Source organism: Mesocricetus auratus, unplaced genomic scaffold (genome assembly GCF_017639785.1).
Source record: "Mesocricetus auratus isolate SY011 unplaced genomic scaffold, BCM_Maur_2.0 Super-Scaffold_100014, whole genome shotgun sequence".
NCBI lineage: Eukaryota > Metazoa > Chordata > Mammalia > Rodentia > Cricetidae > Mesocricetus > Mesocricetus auratus.
Genome location: NW_024429197.1, coordinates 36,304,494 through 36,320,509, shown reverse-complemented (window position 1 = coordinate 36,320,509; position 16,016 = coordinate 36,304,494). Strand labels below are relative to the sequence as shown.

The following is a 16,016-nucleotide window of genomic DNA, read 5'->3' as shown; positions in this document are numbered from 1 at the left end:
ATACGTATTTTGGTTCATGAAACATTCAGTTAGTTTTCATAAGCTGGGAACTGTTTTGGGGATACTTGACAGGTATTGGCAAGAGGAGAGAAGAATTAAACCAGTGCTTTTATTTCTACACACATTGCATTTGTAATCCCTGGGCTTCTTTGGGTTAGAGGTTCTCTCAGTGTTAGTGTTAAAACTCCATGGAATCTCTGAGCCCTTGGCCAGGTCAGGATGGAAGCAGTCTTCCCAGCGTCTCTATAATGACCACTTGCTAAGGATCAGAAAAAATATCTTATTGTCCCAAGTGAATTTCTTAAAAATCAGCAGTGGCTATCAAGAAGAAGTGGGAAGTTTTTAGTTTCAATACTTTCCATCCTGAGACTAGACGAATATCTATTCTTCTGTGAATATCTTATTTGGTATCTAGGCACACTCCTTCAGGAAAACTTAGCTTCTCATTGTACTAAAAACTAAATTGTTCAGAGAAAAAATTTGAGGAGAATTATTCAATTCCCATTCCTTATGCACTTGAATGTGTGCATGGCAAAGGAAAAGATTATTAGAAAAACACAGAAAAAGATACAAAAACAAGAGGTATCGGCTGCTTCATCAGAAATATGGGGACACCAGGAGGAATGCTATCCTTCACCTCTTCCAATTTTGGCAAACTGTGAGTCTGTCACAGGCTGAGTTGCTCAGCAGCTTCCCTGAGATGTACTTGACCCTCTGTAATGAGCCCCAGACTTGTAATTTGTACAGTAAATCAAAGCTTATTTCTGAACTGCACATGTAGGGCATGGAACTCTTGGTCCTGTCTCAGGGGGAAGGGAGAGTCCCTGGAGACCCATGAGGCTGCCTCATAAACTGTCATATCTGCAGTAGACTTTAAGACCCCCGTGATACAAGTTCCTCATTTTACAGGAAACAGAATTGAAGTTAAAAAGAATGAAGGAATCTAACCCAAAGCCACTTGGCTAATAGTTTCTTCTGAGTCAGAACCAACTCTCTAGGCCTTTAGAAGTAGATACCAGATGCCATCCCTAATAGAGATTCTTAAGAGCATAAGGAATAGAATCCCGTTTAAAGGTTTGATAGGGATAGCTTTTTTCTTTAGAAACCAGGATTACTGGAAATAAAAATGAGGGATTAGCAATTTCTAGTTATGCAAAAGGCTTTGCTCTGAACATGGCAATCACTGCAGAACAAAATAAGTTGACCGTGTTAATTGAAGTTAAACTTAAAAACAATATCTCAGGAAGAATCAGAGAATATTAAAACCCCCTGTTTTGAAAGGAAGGAATCTCCTAACCCTGGCATCTGTGTAATTTGTCGGGTTTTCCCATCTGAAAGAACAATATTCAGGTGGGATGCAGAAAGCCAGGCAACAAGCCATGGACCAATCTTGGCACCTATTAATGCCATTATATGATAATGGCTTTCATGTTGCTGGGAAAGGTGGAATTTAGAATATCTAATCTCAGGAGAAGCAAATAGCACATAGATGGAGATCACACATATAAAACAAGATATTTTTGTGTGCTACATTAAAAACTACTTAACATTTTTACAGATAAGGAACATTTTCCTTTTAAAATTACTTAACATCTCATCTCAAAATCTAGAATTTTTAAGGTTTGAGGAAAAGAATTTCAGAATTTTCATGATCATAGAATGCTGGGATCTAGCAGAGAAAATACTTTATATTGTAGCACAAGCAGTGTTTGGATAAGGTCAATTTTCATATTTGTCTTTTTTTTTTTTTGCTCGATTGTTTGTGTGCATGTTTTACAGTAGCCAATGGTGTCCCCATCATATTCTGACCACTAGAAGTGTCAATTTACTGAGGGTTTCTTGCCATTTTTGAGTCTGTGCTTCAGGTTGTTTCCACAGTATGTTGGCTAAATGCCCACCAGAGGAAATCCCGAATAGGAAAGCCTGTCACTTGTTCCAGTGCTTACGTAGGGGACACCCAAGAATGTCGCTGGTACCCCTGTGTATAATGCTCTTCTTTATTACTGTGTCCCAGACGCAGCAGCCGTTCTGCTCAATTACTCACGGCTGCAGGGAACCTTTAATTAACCAAGACCAGGAAAGTTGCTGGTCCCACTAGAGAGGCTTGTATCTGCAGGGGCACTGGGAAATCTAAAACCGTTTTTCATCAAACATGAAAAATGGTAGTTGGGGCAAGCAAGATGTATTGTGACCTTTCATTTTAGCAAATAGTGGTAGTCATTAGCAATGAAGTGGCAGAGAGAAAACAAATTTCAAAATTAAAATAACATATAGTTTCCACACCAGACACTGCGAGGCAGTAGGAAAAAGATTTTTAACAGGAACCCCAAGACCTGGGCTCTGAGCTATTAAACCACTGTGTACAAAGTAATTGCAAAATAAATATCTGTTAACTAGGCTGTGCTTTGAGTTTGGACAAGTTGCTGACTTCATCTGAGAAGCGAGTGTGGGATTGTTATTTGTTCCCAAGTCTAGTTCTGATCATCAAGACAGCATGGGATTTTTTTTTAAAGTATTGATTTAGTAGAGCGAGGTGGGGCCCATACATTTGTAATTCTTTCAGATTTCCTCAGTGTTATGTGATAGTAAATAGTTTGAAAACATCTAAACTAATAGAAATGACTAAAATTGCTTCTCTAATCAAAAGCTGCAGGCTTTTGAATACCTAAAGGCCTTTCAGGGATTCTGGGGATGGGAAAGTGCTAGACTCTCCCAACAGCCAGGTGGTGAGCTGTGGGTGAAGCTGGCCCCATCTTGTCTTGCTTTGATGGAGTGTCTCTAGGACCTGTAAGCAGACAGCTGATCCCGACATGGGAGTATGCCATCATCTGCACGAGTCTAAAAGCAAATTATCTGTGTCCCAGCATGCTCTATGGAAGCATGCCATTTTCAAATGGGGATATTGTTGCCACACTAATGTTCACCATGACAAGCAAAGATAGATGTGGGCACTTCGAGAGCCGAGTTGACTATTGCAGCCATGGGCTCCATTTAGTTCAAGGGAGAAATAGTTCGGAGATGGAACCAATTGTTATCTTTATGCACACACAGGCATCACTGTAGCAGGACAGAGGTGAAGCAGCCTCATGAGCACCCAGGATTCATCTCCCTACAAAGGGAGAGACAGCATTTGCTAGTTAATAGCAACATACAGGAAAGATTCTACATTATAGATAGACACTGGTTTTACTAATAATAGCTTTACTGTTACCATTAACTATCAGATTATTACCAATAGTTAATAAGCATAAACATATTATGAACTAAAGTGGCTATTATGGGTGAGAGGCCTTGTTGTTTATAAACAGAATTAATAGGCACTAAACATGAAGAAATCAAATTATAATCTTCCCCCAAACCTCAAATGGTAATGAACCAAAGCTTTAAAGTAATTATTTAAAGGTTATGAAGCCATTTAATTTTCTAACATATATATCCTTATTTAAACTGAAGCTGGTTAAAGACATATGAATTTTTATAGAGAAAAATAATGTAAAAAAGAGCACAACATAGTTTGCTTTAGTTAAATTTGGCCTGTCTTTTACAATGAACTTTTTGCTGTTGTTTTAAGATGGGGTCCCATGTAACCTAGACTAGCCTCAAATTTGTTATGTAGGTCTTTGAACCGTTTTCCTCCTGTCCCTGCATCCTCTGTGCTGGGATTACAGGCCCATGTCACTATAACCACTAATGAATATTATTTATTTATTTGTTTGTTTGGTTTTGGTTTTTTAAGACAGGTTTTCTCTGTGTAATAGCTCTGGCTGTCCTGGAACTTGCTTTGTAGAACTAACAGAAATCTATCTGCCTCTGCCTCCCAAGTGATGAACATTTTATATACAAAAATAGATTTCTCACTTTAATGAAAAATCTGTATATAAGTATTGATGCTCCGCTTTGAAAGAATGAGTGTAATTCTGGGTTACACTGAAAACAGAACTGGCTGTGGCCTTATCTCTGTCACTTCTTAGATAAGTTCCTTGCTCCCCTGGGCCTCAATTTACTTCTGCAGGAACATGGAACAACTCATGTATCTCCTGCCTGCTTCACAGGACAGTCTGCAGGTCCAGTCAGGATATGCTACAAGAGTTGTTTATGAAATTGAAACCCCAATACACATGGTTCAAGTTGTTCTGAATTGTTGCTGTGTGCTCACTGGCACATGCGTGCTCAAAAGCGTGTTCACTATTCCGTTGCAGACAAGCAGAATGATGTGGAAATCCCATCCCCCACCCAGAAGGACAGGGAGAAGAAGAAGAAGCAGCAGCTCATGACCCAGATAAGCGGAGTGAAGAAACTGATGCACAGCTCAAGCCTGAACAACACAAGCATCTCACGCTTTGGAGTCAACACGGAAAATGAAGATCATCTAGCCAAGGTTTGCATGAGCTGAGCATGTGTGCATGCAGCTCCCTGCTACACACACACACACACACACACACACACACACACACACACACACACACAGTCATTCACTCATGCAAACCCCATCCACCATTTAGAAAAGAGGGATCACATGTTTTGCTGTTTCGTTGAGATTTATAAATAAAGATGTAGCCTCTTTGTCCGTTGCTGGAGCACCTGACTGAAATCCTTCCACACCACAAGACTGCTCCTTTGTCCTGAGTATAAGCTCAGTAATGCAGAGTTCCTTATGGATACAGCATGGTGTTGTGGGGGACACAGAAAGTCCCCGGGGAAAGCTGGCAGGCTGGACTGCATTATCCCAGAGGACAGTGGAAGAAAGTATGTCAGGCACCAGTGGGAATGTCTGTCATGGTTGGCAGGGCTAATGATAACATGAGGAGCCAGTGACAGAGCTGACCCCTGTGCCCAAACCTAGCAGCCGAGGAAGGAACAGAAATGTTCATTCCTCCTGTAGGAGGCTGCACAGATGCTGCTAAGGTACTTACAGCCTGATCAAAGGATGACGTAAGCTTCCTCTGAGCAAAACTTCTTCCATGAGGCTTTCTGAAAACTGCCATTAGAGAAGAATCGATTAAACATCAGGCCAATCCTCCAGGCAGTTATTCAAAATGAAATAAATTACTCCCCCATGCAGATAACTTTAGGAATAACCCCACAGCAAAGGTCTGAACGATGTTCCTCCAGGTCTGTGTGGCCCATCCACCCTAAGATGTAACCCATAGCAGGCAGTCAATGCTATGTCAAGGTTGACTTCTACACACTCTGGCAGCTGAATCTCCCTGACCTGACTTCAGGGATAATAAGCAAAGGGTGAAAGCATTTCCTGGATACAGCTCACCTATGCATGGAGTAGCAGGAGGAGGGATAGAGGACCAGGACCAGCAGTGTAGGCTCATTTGAGCTGCCTTTGAAAACAGCATCAATAAAAGACTGGTGTTTGACAAATGTAGGTCAGCAACTAACTATTAAATGCAAACATACTTGGGTGTTTTGAAAGAATGTGCAGAAATCTGCAGTTACGCATAGACAACACCCAGCCTATCATTCTCAGATTCTTATGCAACCGGACCCTCTAGACAGATGCATAAAAGACTCTGCAACCAATTTCCCCCAAATGAAATCTTCTAAAAATATTTTTAAAGCATTAAAAATAAAGCTGTTATTCTTAAACCCTTCTAATTTTGATTGTAGGAGCTGGAAGACCTGAACAAATGGGGCCTTAACATTTTCAACGTGGCTGGGTACTCCCATAATCGGCCCCTCACGTGCATCATGTACGCCATATTCCAGGTAAGGAAGCCAGAGCAAATGCTGGTTATCCAGGAGCACAGCTCTTTATATTTTACATGTCTGGTTATTTTGTTGAAAACTTTCTTCCTATTTCTGGATATCCATTTATTCATGTCCTTATCCATTTTACTTCATAGGAAAGAGACCTGCTAAAGACCTTCAAAATCTCATCTGACACCTTTGTAACCTACATGATGACTTTAGAAGACCATTACCATTCTGATGTGGCTTATCACAACAGCCTACATGCTGCTGATGTGGCCCAGTCAACCCATGTTCTCCTTTCTACGCCAGCATTGGATGTGAGTAGCTACTATCTGTTTTGCATACATTTCCATCCTATTTTTAAAAATACCATAAATGTACAGTACACTTATAAAAATAATGCAATCTGATGACCCGTAGTACTGGAACTGCTTCTTTGGAAGCTGTGGCATTCACCAATTTGGTTTGCCATTTTTACCCATCTACTTTCATCATTTTGCAGTATCAGTGTAATGTTCCTTTTTCCATCTTTGCCAACTGAAGATTATTTAATTATCAGACAAGGAATTGGACCCATGATTTATTTTCATCATATTCCTAAGGGATACAGGGCATCGCAAGGCCTGGGATGAGTACATACTGAGCAACATGCATGCACTCTGAGTTGCTCAGTATGTACTCATCCCAGGCCTTAAGGAAGATAAAATATATATGTAATATGAAATGTTCTGTGTAGTCTCTGTTAGGGATAAACATGGAGAGACTCATTTTCCTAGGAATTCAAAGTAGTAACTGAGAATCAAGAGCAGATGGGTTAGTGAATAAAAGCCAAGAGAAACTGCTACCATAGTCTCTGTGGAGATGACTATGACTCTTATAGATCATGCCTTCTCATGAGCTACTATAATTAGCAATATGCCCAGCCATGCCACCCCTTGGCAGATGGCAACAATGAGTAAGCAGATACTTCCAAACAGAACTGCCTGTTGCAGGAAAGAACTGGCCAAGCCTTAGCCAGGCACCTTGGTAGACTCAGTTTGGGAGGTGGAGAAAGACTAAACTCTTTGCTTGACTTCCATATGATTTAAGAAAATAAAGCTAAGACAGCTTGTCAAAGTGAGATGGAGCTAAGGGTGTTTAATCCTCCTGAATGGGAAAAAAATGTATTGCATTTACAATCATGAAGTAGGGTAGCTCTATTCATCTATTGTTTGACTGTAAATTGACTATGAGGGTTGCAAACTTAGAAAAAGGAGTGTGGAATGCTTAGTGTGCAGTAGGATTTGTCTTTGGAGAAGAGTCAGAGACTGGGCTAGTGTTTGAATGAACGGAAGAAGTACATCTTTAGAACCAGCAGCATTGCATGCTGAACAAGAACTAGGTTCAAATCACTGTACATGGGGAAGGAGGAAGACAGAGACGCCTTCATGACAGTGTGAAGGAGTGAAGTGGTATGACATTGAGCTTTATTTCCTAGAAATGTTTCCAACTCTTGCCCCTATTAAACATGTAGTGGGTATGCAGACAAAATACTGTATACATGACACCTTGGGACCTCACTATAAAATAAACTTTGTCTTCCAAAGCTGGAGTTTAACCTCTTCTACACTTGGTTGCTTAGTTATCTATGAAGGTTATTATCTGCCACCTTCCCAGAACCAGGATGACTTTTTTCTTTGACTGTTACACAATCACCAAACTGCCATAAATCCAAGACACCAACTACAGGCACACACACACACACACACACACACACACACACACACACACAGTACCATCAAAATTGATGTTAATGATTTACCAAACCCAGCCTATGTGAGATCAATATGGGATGAGCTCTAGACATCATCCTTCTCACATCAAATGTTTTGTGGTGATAAACAGAGTCTTATGCTTAATTAAATCAACATCCTGAGGTACCAGCAGTGCCTCTCCCAACAAGAATGAAATGTGGCACTTGAAGCATATGAAACTAAAGAGTACGACAAGATTATTGAATGTGGATAGTTAACAAGCTCTTTTGAACCCACAGGCTGTCTTCACAGACCTCGAAATCCTGGCTGCCATTTTTGCAGCTGCCATCCACGATGTTGATCATCCCGGAGTCTCCAATCAGTTCCTCATCAACACAAGTGAGTTCACCACTGCACAGTCATTCCAGATCATTCTGTGATTCACTGCAATGTTTTCCTCCTAATGTTTTCATTGTGGGTAATAGCAAGGGCAATAATGAGGTAATCCTTCCATTCCATGAAAATTACCCAGGCCTTTCCTGGATACTGTGTCTAGCTTGTCAACACAGTTTTGGAGGTGCATGGAGAACTTGGAGAGGGTCCGGGGCAAGCCATTTAAAAAGAGCTCAAAGTTTGGAAAAATATAATATGGAAAGAAAGAATAACAGAGTTGGAGTTGCCAACCAAGACTAGGAAAGCTTGGGAACAGTGGCTCTCAATTTTCTTTGAGGTTAACACATACAACATAGTAAGCCATGAATGTTCCTCTATCCTGGAAGCCAGGCAGAGGTGCTGGGCCTGAGCATGGTACTCTTCATGTAGAAATAACAGTCCCTGAGGAACACTGGAGTAGGTCTCTACAGTTTATGGGGAAGGGTCATTAAAAGGTCCACACATTCTCTTACATGTGTGCTGCTTTGACTACAGACTGGTGTGCAACCAAGGGAAAGACCTAGTTTGGTTAGGTCAGGATCTGTAGCAGTCACCAGGGCTTTATCATGCTCAAACCATTTGATTTTTCATGCTATTGAAAATTCATTCATTGTTCTGAAAGCCCAAGTTTATTTTCTTTTGATAATACTGGCTATCCAGTTATGACTGACATCTAGTGCTGGCAGTTTTATAAAAGTGCTGTCTGAACTTCCTGCTAGAAGAGGCCTTCTGTGGTCCATCCTTGTCTTTATATCCAAAATATCTGAGTAATCCAAGCTTGGAAAACACTGGTTTTTCTTTTTTCATCTTATTAACATCTTATTCTTCTATTGAAAAAAATCAACAAGATAAACTTTGGCTGCCTGCTTCTTTGCATGGGTTAGTTTAGTCAATTTAGCATCCTGATAATTTGTTTCACAAGTACCTACAGTACTGAGACATACAATGCCCATGACTACAAGAGAACTTAAATGACTTCAGAGAAAGCTATGGTCTATGAGAGAGAGACCACTAGTGTGCAATAGGAATGTGCTGCATCACTTGACTATTATTCTTGGTTAAGATAAAACATAATTTAATGAGTTTGATGACCATATTCCTAGGCACAAAACTGTGTCAGTCGAAATATAGAAAGAGCAGAGTAGAAGTTTTAGTTTGGGTGCCTAAGCATCACAGTTTCTGTTATAGAAACCAAGAAGACAGAAAATCCAATATCAACATTGTTGAGAAAAATGTTCATGCTTAGTGGTCATATTTATAGAAACATCTGAAAGCTACATTGCTGGAGTAAAATAAGATTTATACCAACACATTATCTTTTCTGAAAATCCAAACTCACAATTGTCAGAGTTTGGGCGCATCTTCATCTCATTTCTTTTCAAAACACAAAATTCACGAAGACTTAAAGGAAATTGTAAGCCGAAATGAAAGTACAGTTTATCTGATATCAAATTCTTCATCTCATATGAAGGAGAAAAGGTTCTTTAAGACTGAATTTTAATGAAAGAGAAAACTCGTGTAGTAATATCTCTTAGAATCACTTTTTGCTTTGCTTCCCTGGTATGTAATGACCTATGGATGATAGCTCTTGACATAATTTAAAAAGAACTAGATCTAATTTCACATTGAAGTAACACCAGTGTTTGGATTATATAATTTATTTTCATCATTTTTCTTTATTAGATTCAGAACTTGCTTTGATGTATAATGATGAATCTGTGCTGGAAAACCACCACCTTGCTGTGGGATTCAAACTGCTACAAGAGGAACACTGTGACATCTTCCAGAATCTTAGCAAGAAGCAACGCCAGACACTCAGGAAAATGGTGATTGACATGGTAAGATGCTAGCCTGCATTCATCACTTACATTTGCCATTTTCTCTCAGAGACTGACTTGATTAAAAGTTTTAATTCTGTCTTTACCCAAGGTGTTAGCAACCGATATGTCCAAACATATGAGCCTGCTGGCAGACCTCAAAACAATGGTAGAAACCAAAAAGGTGACAAGCTCGGGTGTTCTCCTCCTGGACAACTATACTGACCGGATTCAGGTACCTGATGTTTAACACAAAGCAAAACTAAACAAGCAGTATTTAGTAAAAGAAAATGGACATTTGGTTAGATGCATGACCTAGGATACTTCTATACTTTTGGCATATTTTTAAAAACTATTTTAAAAAATAGAGTTTAACTTTTCATTTATGAAAAAATGCTATACTCACTGAATTGTTTAGTTCCAAAATTGAGTTGCAATGTCTGTTTGTAAGAGGATATATGTGACTATTGGTCACCAAAGCTCACAACTGAATATAAATCCCATCAACTGGAAGTTTGTTAGGTCTGTCTTGGCTAAACAAATTGTCATCAGCTGGTCTTTTTCCACACATGGAAAATCTAGAAGCAATTACTTTGGGTCATTCTTTGCATTCTTTCCAAACTGAGGAAAGAAATGTTAGCACAATTTGACTTCGAATATGCCTTCCAGTTTTTAAACTCAAAAACTGTCAGTCTAGGAAAATATACATGCTTCTTTTGGGGCTCTAATGGTAAATATGCAACCGCGGCCAGCACCATTGAAATACTGCTCTTTTGATGGGTGGACCGTAATTATAGTAGACTAAAATATTCTTGGTACAAAGTGTCCTGGGGTGAGAGGGTTAAGATGTTCTGGTGGTATTTATGCTTAGTTTTATGTGATTTTCCAAAACTTGATCATTTCAGGTCCTTCGCAACATGGTACACTGTGCAGACCTGAGCAACCCCACCAAGTCCTTGGAATTGTATCGGCAATGGACTGATCGCATCATGGAGGAGTTTTTCCAACAGGGAGACAAAGAACGGGAGAGAGGAATGGAGATTAGCCCAATGTGTGATAAACACACAGCTTCTGTGGAAAAATCCCAGGTATCTATACAGATTTTTTTCAATGATTTTTATGAGCTCTACCACTGGTACAACTTCAGGCCTCTATCTAATTCCTTTCTGTTAGCTAGTGTGTGTGTGTGTGTGTGTGTGTGACAGGCAGTTGCACATTTCATTCCATTATACTCATCATTTGTCTTCTCTGTGCATGGTCTCAGTGGTGGGGGATTACGCACAGTTTACAGTTGTCTATGATTTATCAAACCCAGTGGACACCTTTACCCTGCATACCACTGCCTAGATTTCTCCTAGTCCCCTGTCCATCCAGGAGTTCAACTGCTCATCTGTGCTCTTCCTGCTGTAGCTCTCTCCTTAGACAAATAGTGTCACCATTACCAAAGATAATAAAAAATCTCTGTCTTTGCAGTGAAACTACAAGTATCTTCCCAGGTACAACAAAACAAACAAATAAACAAATGTCCTTTTGGTCCAGTTTGTGAACTTCTTAGTGTCCCAGTTGATCTCTCCATCATGTGGACAGGTTGCCCCAAGTACCATAATGTCATCATCCACACTGCTGCTTCATTCGTGGGCTCTGTTAGAAAACTTCTACCTAGAAGCCCTTAGGATTTGGGGAAGTTTCTCATCCTAGAACCCAAGGAATAAACAACTAGCAATGACCTTTCATGAAAGTCTGAAGCATTTCTTACTAAAAGCAAAGCAAACAAAGACAGGAAATGGCTGCTCTGGACTGTGTTACTCCTATCTGTCCATTGCTGTGAGCTTGTTCCTGGTCTCTGGAAAACACTTTGAAAATGACCTCTAAAATTCATTAAACCATATATGAAGAGATAAGATAGAAAAAGGAGTGGGTGGGAGCAAATTAACATCTGAATCATCCAGCCAAATTCTTGTAACCAAAGCAGATCAGAGCTGCCCTGAGTTTATGAGTCTTGCTCATTAAGTTAGGAAAGAGCCATTAAAAGGCATACAGTGCACACACACACACACACACACACACACACACACACACACACACACACACACACACACCACATACACTCACATTTATATGGATACCCCCAAACACATGTAGACTCTCACATAAACATACACGTACCCCTCATATACACAGGAAGGGACAGAACCTCACATATGAGCAATGTTCTTATATATACAATTTGAATATATTAAATGACTGGTCACATACCAGAATATTGACAGAGGAAGGTTTCCAGTAGAGTGGAAAGATAGCAGTGTAATGTCCCAAAAAGACCCTAGCTCATCTCCTTATCTTTCCAGCCCTACACCCACTATGACAGAGGAATTCCATTCCCCCAATTCAATGATGCCTATTCTCTCTCTACCTGCCCCAATCCCCAATGTTTCCTGTTTGTCTAACAGGGAGGTCAGTTTAAGGCCACTTAGCTAGCCCCTACAGGATGCATAGCTCCTGCATAAACTGCAGCAAAGCCATGGCCTTGGATTTATGCTCTTGCATATGGTCAAAAGGAACTGCTTAATTGTTTTTATTTTCCTTCTTTCTACTGATGGAAATGACTGTGTGCACTATGGATCCTAAACAATAGCAGCCATACCTACAGAGGAGATACTTGTTTGTTTAGGGTTTGAATTGTTTTCAAGTATTTTATTATTACTATTGTTGTTTTATTTTAAATAGTCCTCTACAAAGCGACGGCTTAAGAAGTTCAAGAATAGTGGAGGGCTGGCTTCTGTCATTTTGGTGCAGCAACATATTTTAGAGTTATCAGGGAGAGAATGTTAAATCAGAACACTTCAGATTTGGGGCTTCCTTCAGAAAATGACTCACAGAATACAAGTAGTGACAAAGTCATTCCAAGTTGCATCCAGACTTAGCTGGCAGACATGAAAGGAAAAACAGTATGTTGTGGTGAGATGAACATAGGCTTTGGATTCAAAGTGGAGACAAAGTCCCACATCAACCACTTACGAGCTACACGACCTCTGTACCATGTTCAGTCTCTGTGACTCTCAGTTTCCTCCTTTATAAACAGCAGGAAACAATACTTTGTAGGATTGAGAGGTGTTTGCCCATATTGTATACAGTACAGAGTCTACCATATAGCAAGGGCTCAAATAAATGAATCTTTTACTATTGGCCCCCTTGGGTTAATCTTTTTTCTTTACCTAGAAAGCAAGATCATGTGCTTGGTTCTCAAGGGCCCATGCAGTAACAGATACGTGGTCCTCTTTTCCTCCAGGTTGGTTTCATTGACTATATCGTCCATCCACTGTGGGAGACCTGGGCAGACCTGGTTCAGCCTGATGCTCAAGACATTCTGGACACACTAGAAGATAACAGGAACTGGTACCAGAGCATGATACCCCAGAGCCCCTCTCCACCCCTGGACGAGAGGAGCAGAGACTGCCAGGGTCTTATGGAGAAGTTTCAATTTGAACTGACCCTTGAAGAAGAGGATTCTGAAGGTCCAGAAAAGGAAGGAGAAGGTCACAACTACTTCAGCAGCACAAAGACACTTTGTGTGATTGATCCAGAGAGCAGGGATTCCCTGGAAGACACTGACATAGACATTACAACAGAAGACAAATCCCCCATCGACACATAATCTCCTTCTGTGTGGTGATGAACATTCTACCCTTGACAAGCATGCCAGCTGAGTGGTAGGGCCAGCCTTCCATGGCCAAGGCCTGCACAGGACAAAGGCCACCTGGCCTTTCCAGTTACTTGAGTTTGGAGCCAGAATGCAAGGCCGTGAAGCAAATAGCCGTTCCGTGCTGCCTTGCCTTGCCAGCAAGCTTGGCGGAGGCCCGCAGCTGTGTGTGGTAGTAGAGGCCAGTTCCCATCACAGCTCAATGGCTTGAAAACAGAGGATGCAAAGCTGAGAAGATTGCTCTGCACTAGGTGTTGGGAAGCTGTCCCAACAGGTGACTGAACGCACTAATAACTTCGTTTATAAGTCTCACCCACCCCGTTGTCTGCCAACCTGTGTGCCTTTTTTGTAAAAATGTTTTCGTGTCTTTGAGATGCCTGTTGACTATCTAGAGTTTAGTACCGACTTCTACACAGACACGTGTTGAAATTTGACACAAACATTTTTTTGAGTCTTTCTGGACAAACAAAAACAAAAGGAAAGAGAACAGCCTCCCTTTTCTTGGGCAATATCCTTGGCTTTACTCCAGCTAACTTGTGCAAACAAGACAGGACAGAAGCGCTTCTGGCCACACGCTGCTTCCTTCTCTTTGTCCAGTCCGACTCCACAGTGGCCCCTGCAATTTAGATGTTTGCCTGCTTTGAACAATTCTCCCCCCATGAAACTTCTCTGCTTTGCTTTCGGCTGATGGAGAAAGCTGAACGAACTAAGGGGTCTGTGTGTGTGTGGGGGGGAGCTGTGGTGGTTGCCATCGGTCTATGGAGTGCTCAGTCACATAAGTCCATGTGTGCTGCTGTGTCCCAGCCTCCATGCCTCCGTGAGTTGCACACCATCTTTTCCCTCACCTCTCTTCACTCAAGTACATTACTTTCAGCTTAATGCTGCCGTCTGTCTTGCACTGCCTTCCTGCACTAACACTTCTCTCTACTCCTGTTTATAACCATGTATTTATTACATAATGTACATATTGTAATGTTTTGTAAGTTATTAATTTATATATCTAACATTGCCTGCCAATGGTGGTGTTACATTTGTGTAGAAAACTCTGCCTAAGAGTTGCAACCTTTTCTTGTAATGTTTTGTATTGTGTATTATATAATCCAAATGTTGCTTAAAAGAGACATGAAGCCCCAATAGCAATGAGGACAGGAATGGCCATTGTTCCAAAGGTCTGCCCTTTCTTTTTCTGAGTCCCTCATTCTGCCCAACCCTTTGATGAGATGGTTTTGCAAACAGGATTCTCATATTAGATACTAAATGGTTTATACTGAGGTTTATTTTGTATAGTTTGATAGGGGCTGAGAGCACTGGGATGTAGTTTTTACCCATGTTCTATCCAAGTCTCTATATGCACGAGTTGGGTTGTCACTGGGCTCTGCTTTAATTGTGGCTTTGGTTCTAAAAACAACACTACATTTGCTCATAGATGATACTGAGTGTTCCCAAACTACTGACTTGGAAGAGCTAGCCTCCATACTGCTCACAAGCAGGGGAGTCATGTTCAAATTCATCATGAAAGGAAACAATAAGACAATGTGAATCTTTATCATAGAATGTGAACTGATGTCATAAATTATACAAATGTGAAGCTTCTGATAACACTCGTTAGGCCTCTTCCTGGTGTCAGTTTCAGTTTGTAAAATATGTGTCATGCTTCAGTTCAGCATTGTGACAATAGTTAAAGAAAATGGCACAAATGTGCATGACCAACGGGTTCGTATGTCTGTTAACACTGCGTTGTTCCAGGTAGACATCATATTGTTTTCAAAAGTTTCTCACAGTGTATGTTATAATATTATTACTATTATATATTGTGCTCAAATGCATTCTTAAGAGACTTTTATATGAGCTGAATAAACAAAAGCATGAACAGATTAGATTGTAGACCCATTCTTTCCGTGGTCAGTTCTAACACATTAAAACAGGTTTCCTTTTTTCCTCTTTTTTATTTTTTTATATATTTTTTATTTTTAAATTTAAATTTAAATTGGAAACAAGGTTGCTTCACATGTCAATTCCAGGTCCCTCTCCATTTCCCTCCCGTCCTCCCTTGCCCTCCCACCAACCTCCCCCAAATCCCCTCATTTTCCTGGGAGGGTGAGGCCCTCCATGGGGAGTGTCCATAGTCTGTCATTTCATCCAGGGCAGGGCCTAGACCCTCCCTCAAGAGTTCAGGGTGAGAGTGCATCTCTCATTGTTGGATGGGAGTCCAAAGTCCATTTGTATACCCCGGATAAATACTGATCTACTACCCAAGGCTCAATAGATTACCTAGGCCTCCTCCCTGACACCCATGTTCAGGGGGTCTTTATCAGTCCCATGCTAGATTTCCAGCCATCAGTCTGGGATTCAAGAGCTAACCCTTGTCAGGTCAGCTGTTTCTGGGGGTTAAACCATCCCAGTCTTAATGCCTTTGGTCATCAGTCCTCCCTCTCTGTCACTGGATTTCTTGAGTTCAGCTCAACATCATAAAAAGCAAGCCACTTTGCTCATCCAAATCATGACTGAAGTTTCAGATTCTCTGTGTCCAAAAAGTCCCAAAGCTCAAGCATATCATTTTCTTCTCAGCCAATGTCCAGACATTTCCTTGACACAGGAAGGAGGGAGGTGGGAGCTAACAAACGAAACCAC

General features: G+C 40.8%; 1 protein-coding gene across 4 annotated transcripts in view; it reads left to right on the top strand.

The window, feature by feature from the left end:
* The window catches only part of Pde4b (phosphodiesterase 4B), a 538,982-nt gene extending 523,723 nt beyond the window's left edge, over window positions 1–15,259 (top strand). For all 4 annotated transcript variants that reach the window (XM_040757097.1, XM_021228452.2, XM_040757098.1 and 1 more), the window contains 8 exons: window positions 4,200–4,378; window positions 5,620–5,718; window positions 5,856–6,020; window positions 7,736–7,835; window positions 9,552–9,706; window positions 9,798–9,920; window positions 10,591–10,773; window positions 12,975–15,259. In XM_040757097.1, the coding sequence (XP_040613031.1) occupies window positions 4,200–4,378; window positions 5,620–5,718; window positions 5,856–6,020; window positions 7,736–7,835; window positions 9,552–9,706; window positions 9,798–9,920; window positions 10,591–10,773; window positions 12,975–13,340 (1,370 nt within the window). In that variant the 3' untranslated portion in view covers window positions 13,341–15,259. The remainder of the gene's footprint in view (window positions 1–4,199; window positions 4,379–5,619; window positions 5,719–5,855; window positions 6,021–7,735; window positions 7,836–9,551; window positions 9,707–9,797; window positions 9,921–10,590; window positions 10,774–12,974) is intronic.
* The last annotated feature ends 757 nt before the right edge of the window (window positions 15,260–16,016 follow it).